Here is a 6000-nt window from a genome sequence, read left to right as displayed (position 1 = left end):
CAGATACCTGATGTATTTACGCTTTCAGAAAAGAACACGGATACCTCACAATATCAAACAAGCATTGCATGCCCTTTTAATATCGTCACCATTTACTACAAAAGGAACATTTGAAAATGCAGGTATGCTGCTAACACCTGTGTGAATTGTTTTATAGAATGATAAAAGTTTATATGAGCGAGATAATTATTACTGGATGCATTCTGTTGTTCTGTGTTTTCTGCCCTCTAAGGAAGTTTCAGCCACATACTGATCTTGTATATGGCTTATTCTTTTCTCTCAGCCCTCACCTTTGCAGCCTCCCTGTTCAAGGGTATTCAAGTAACACGTATGTTTCTGAAATGGATATAAAGAATCAAAGCCAAAAATTCCCAGGAAATTATCTTCAGGAACTGCAGAACATATCAACTACTTGAAGAGACGTTATGTGGGGGATAGCATAAGTGATTTCATATATCAGAAGATTGCCTGTGTGATGTCTATGTTCAATTGCATTACAAATCTGGTATAAATAACACAGAAAAAAAAAAGTCAAGGTAAATTACTTTTTTTTTTTTTAATAAGAGAAAATAGTACACTTAGATTTCATTTCTGCAAACATTTGTATGCAAATGCAGTCATCCTGTGATGCATCTAGTAATTCCAAAGTCAGATAGTTGTTTTAACTTCACATTAGACATATGAAAATATAATATAAACATATCAAAACATTTGGCAACAAAGTTTGTGTAATACAAAGGATGCCTAAATACTGTGTTTTGGGATTACAGGCTCACTTTAAAAATCCTGTATGTTCCTTTGCAAATATTTTCTGAAGAGAAAATGGAATAAGAATATTTCAGAATGCACAGCAGGTTCTCTTCTTACTTTCATTTAGAGTCACAACATCTAAGTCATACAATACACAGGATTTCTGTAAAGCAAACAAAAGCAAACAATTAAGATAACTGGAACAAAACCATCAAAAAGCTTGAATTTTCACATATTTTAATATGCAAAAGATTTGGTGGGGTCACTGGATATATTTTTCCTTTGAATATTTAATTAAAAGATTGCGGTTTTCTAATAAATTAGACGGAGACTGATGCCCATGCAAGTCCCAGCTTGGTTTATTTACATTCTTTAGCTGTCTCAAACATCTCTCCTAACTGAAGGTGACAGATGATAGAAAGTGTCTTTTGAGGAGACGCTACAAACCATATGAACTGATCCTGTAAATCTTTACTCACATAAATTGTTCTTATGTACAGGTTCTTATGTTAACTACACCAATTTTCAGTAATTTGCAGATAAGTACGCTAATCTTTGAAGTATTGAGCACGGGGTGCAAAAATCCAGTTGAAAGGAGTAGGGAAATATAGAACATCAGTACCCATTAAAAAAAAGCACAGGCTATTAATTGTTACAGAGGACGTTAACTTGTTTTGTGAAATTCACTAAAATTCTCTGTTTTCTTATCTTTATTTAATAATCAGGAATACCCACAAATGGAAACAGCTCAGGTTTTATCATGATAAACTATCAAAATAGTACTCTGCCCTTGTAAAACATTTATGTACGGACTGCAAAAGCGGATTAAAATGAAAATAAAAATCAGCAAAACCGGGACTCTTCCTTTCAGCAATAAACTCAACTAGAAAATTAGTGCTGACCAGCAAAACAATCAAGCCCAGTTGTGCAACACAGTACGAGTACATGTTGCAATCTTGTACTCTAGAACTATGAACACTGAACCCTGAACTCAGGCACAAAGACGTAGAGAATATTGTCACGAGCCCAGGAAAAAAAAAGGTCTTAATTTCTTCACTTGCCATTCTCCTGCCTGCTTCTTGGCAGGTTTACCAAGTGTGTAATGATACACAGAGAAGTAAGCGCAACCACTGGATTCGCCACATTCCTCTCTCAAACCAAACCCAAAAGCCATAAACAACCATTTCTGACAATAAAGAGAAGCTTCCAGAGAGGACAGCCATCTAAGGTGGAATTCATGAAATTCAACACACAGGAAAAAAAAAAGGAAGAGAGAAAAAAAGGGATCTTATAGTACAATGCTAATCATGATTCAAAATCAAGAACTTAACATACACAATGTGAAAGTGTAGTTGAATATTGACTACATACAGAAAGGTTCACCTAAAATTACTCACATGATTCAAAACGAGGAAACTAAAAGGTTCTCCCACGTTACAATAAGCCTTAGGCCTCTTTGGCTGAGAGTATTTAACACTACCTAAAAATCTGGAGAAGACACATGAAATTTGTTTCCTTTTTCCTTCTGTAGAAATAGTTCTAGCGCTCCCAGCATGCTGGCTGCTCTGTGCCAGGGCCATCCCCATGAAGAGGGTGGCTGAGCCCGTTCCAGGGCTGCAGGGACCCAGGGAGGCTTCCACAGTGCATGCTGCTGGGGGAGAAGATGGGAATGGGAAGGGATCAGACGTGATGGATAGAGGCAGGAGCAGATGGCGGGAAAGGTATCGTAGTGTCTAAACCTCAGGACAGATGCGGAAGCTGTCATCAATAAAATTATTAACACTTATTGTTCTGATTCTAGGGTACTGGAAGACTGTGACTTACTGATTTGAGGAATTACTTGTCATTAGTCACATATAAATCACGCATGAAGAAATACAGCACGGGCACTTTTACTTGTTTTTTTGTTCGAGTAACAAGTACCAACAGACATAACATTTTTATTACCCTTGACAGTTCACACAAATTCCAATATGCAGCTTCCTAACTTCTCATTTGTTTTAATTTTTTCCACAGTTGTGTAAGGTGGGTGAGAACAGGCATTAGCCATTATGATCTGTGCTAGGTGGAGACAGTATTTGATAGTCTTCAAGCGTAGACAGTAAATGTAATGTATGAAGACCTTTTAAAAGAGGGAGCAAAACAGACTTTAAAGTACACAACCATAACCTTGTCATCCCAAGGAACAAGACACCACACTGGTTTAGAGATAAGATTCTGAGGTGGGGGGAGGAAGCTTTGGAAGATAATGGTACAATAAGAAACTGAAATTCACTCTACTGAGACCATAAAATAACACTGAGCATCGATTATTTTGGACATAAACTAAGTAGGTTTTGTTCCACCCCCACTTTTTCTTCAGGAGAAAAATATTCAGTTTAAGCAGTCAAAGAGTTTTAGAAAAATCCCTGTTTGAACAATTTCAGAATTCAGGTTTCACTTACTTAACTTTAGAGGAAACAGTTAATTTGAAAGTGTTGCAGGTTCCATCTAACTTCATGCTTTCGGTTAGAGGGGAGAAGCTTGCATATTCCTTAAACGCTGAAGATGCTTATTTGAATATTTTACTATTTAATAGTACTTTTGGGTGGTGAGTAAGCTTTCATGTGTAAGTACAGCAAGGATCCTTAGTACTAGAAATGATTAAGAACGGTGAAATCTTTTACAATGAAATGGTTCATATAATCTGTAAAACCGTTATCTGATAGAAGTTCATCAACCAATTAGCCAGGACAGAAAGACAAGAACCACCTCCCCACAAATAAAGAAGAGGTAATAGTTTGTTTTAAAAGCCATTTAAAAGTTGAGGACTTTAAGAATCACTTCAGTTTGATAAGACTACTTCACCAAACAAATAAGGGCCTGGGATTCATTTAAGCAAATGTGCTATACACACATTTAAAAAGTGCACATTCATAACTTGAAGAGATATGGTGAGTCCTGCATGAAGCACGGAAGCAACAATCAGGCCATCTCAGGTAGAGCTCAACTTCAGCCGAGCCTTGGAAGAGGTGGGGCACTCTCCTCTCCCGAAATTCCAGCAGGGAGGTATGCAAACCTCTCCCACCTGCGAGAACAAAGCGGGCAGCATTCCTTCTTCAGGGCTCCCTCCACGCTAACACTTCCAGCTCACATTTCAGCTCAGCCTGTTGGAACTCACCCCCTGACAAGCCAGCCAACAAACAGCAGAAACCTGTGAAAAGGTGAGAAGAACCAAAATGGTATCCAGAAGCTTGAGTTTCTGCTTCGGAACCCATCCTAGGCAAAGCGGGGGTTTGAAAATACCGCCACAGACACTGATGCCGCTCTACCCTGCAGTGATCTATTAAGAGGTTGAAACTTCCTGCTATCAAATACAAGTTTTTCCTGTTAAATAGCACAGCAGACATGTCTTACCTAACAGGCAGGCATCTGTTCAAGCCAGTTCTAAGCTTCCTGCTGTCTCCCCTCCCGGCTGTCTCTCCTCCCCAGCTCTAAGCAGAGTTTGTATCACCGGCGTGCAATAGGTAACCTAACTTCTAAACACAGGAACTGTGATGAGATGGCTGAAATCCCAAATGTTTTGGGCTTTTTTTTTTTTTTTCTTTTTAAGTGGAAAGAAAGCTAAGCTGGTATGCAAATGGAAATATCAAAAACTAAGATAAATTCTTTGAAAGGCTTCTAATGGGAGTAAATTTATAAAACTTCATTATGTTCCTTGCTGAGAAACCGCTCAGATTATCAGTGCCATACCAAGTCAGATTCACCTACTCTAGCACCAGTTCTTGGTATTTTGATACTGTTTTCATTACTTTGGAAGTGGGGTTCACTATGGGTTTGGAAGAATGACAGGATGTTACTCTATCCATTTCGATGTCCCCAGCTAAAGTCAGATCTGGAGTGCTTGCTGGGAAACTAACAGCTTCAGAGAAACAAGCAGAAGGGAATGTAACTGAAGTTACCATTATTTATAAGTTCTTTAAATTCCAGGGATTTATATTCTCTCTAATGATAAAATGATCATACTTAATTGCAGCAATCATTTCTTGTTTATATTTAACAGCGATAGTTGACAAAGACTGGCAAAGCATGGCAGAGAGCTTCATGCAACCAAGTTCACGTGACTTCTGTGCCTGAAGTGCTAGTAGAGAGAGCTCAGTCACTAAGATCAGTCCTGCCATTTTCTTGACGTGTATTTTCCCTGTATTCCATAATTCAAATTACTTTTTCAAAATGCAAGACAGTCATCTCGCAACAGGAACGGGTGGGACAGGACACAAGATGCATCAAACAAGATAGCAGAGAAAGCGATCACTGAGGAGGGCAGGGAGAGGACCAGGAGAGGATACGGGGTCAGGCACAGCAGGATCTAACTGCTGCAGAACACCTTCCTCAAGAAATGGGGATGAAGTCCTTGCTCGCAAAGCCTGCTATTCCACAATGTTTAAAACAATTAACCCACTGGGCAAAGTGTGGGTCTCTATCTCCCTCTTCTGTTAATACCGCGTAGACTGTAACAATGTTGTACTGCAATTAGTTATTTCACAAACTTCAGAAGACCTTAAGGTTCCTCAACCCTACAGACCATCTATGTAAGGATTAATATAGTTGCACCTCAAGAACCCTATGTAAGAGAGCAACCTGGCTTCAAAGTCAAGATCTTGCAGAAGCAGCAGACGCCAGAAGTCAGTCAAGTGTGTAACATTCCTTTGGTCTCCTGTAGTTAAACTTATTTAACTTTAACCATATGAAACCATATAGGCTGAGATATGGAGTCCTCTATAATCAATGGAGAGAGAAAGGCACCTCCAGAACACAATTTATGCTAAAAAGATGCACCTCTTTTCATTGAATAGAGATGATTCCAACCACACCAGACCAGTCACGTAACTTCTAGCTGGCTAAGGTGAATCTCATCCCCTATACTCAAATGTCAGGATTAAGTTTTGATTTACATGACCTAATTATATGGTACCGTTTCCAGAAGAATATCTGGCTCATTCAATATCCAAAACAGACTGTTTTTTTTTTTTTTAATTAAAGAAGATAGTGTACTAAAATGATGCCCTACATCGCACCAGCACTAAGTGAGTTGGTACCATTTATCCTCTTTGTTTTAATGTCTGTACCTTGGTTCCCATGCATGCAATGCTGAATATACTACCCAATGCTACTAAGAAGGTTATGCAGATAAAAATCCAAAATAGATCTAAAATACAGCATTACAAGCATTATGAAAAACCTCACAGAGACATTAGTATTCTGTGGTAG

At 38.6% G+C, this 6000-nt stretch overlaps 1 protein-coding gene across 1 annotated transcript in view; it reads right to left on the bottom strand.

Moving 5' to 3' along the window:
* Nucleotides 1-532: 532 nt before the first annotated feature.
* LOC141463916 (ras-related protein Rab-10-like) overlaps nucleotides 533-6000 on the bottom strand; it is a 33317-nt gene continuing 27849 nt past the window's right edge. Inside the window, exon 6 of the mRNA XM_074146603.1 lies at nucleotides 533-913. Within this exon, the coding sequence (XP_074002704.1) occupies nucleotides 839-913 (75 nt within the window). The 3' untranslated portion in view covers nucleotides 533-838. The remainder of the gene's footprint in view (nucleotides 914-6000) is intronic.

The sequence above is a fragment of the Numenius arquata genome, chromosome 4 (genome assembly GCF_964106895.1).
Source record: "Numenius arquata chromosome 4, bNumArq3.hap1.1, whole genome shotgun sequence".
Lineage (NCBI taxonomy): Eukaryota > Metazoa > Chordata > Aves > Charadriiformes > Scolopacidae > Numenius > Numenius arquata.
The sequence above is the reverse complement of the archived record's forward strand: the minus strand, read 5'-3'. Positions and strand labels throughout refer to the sequence as shown.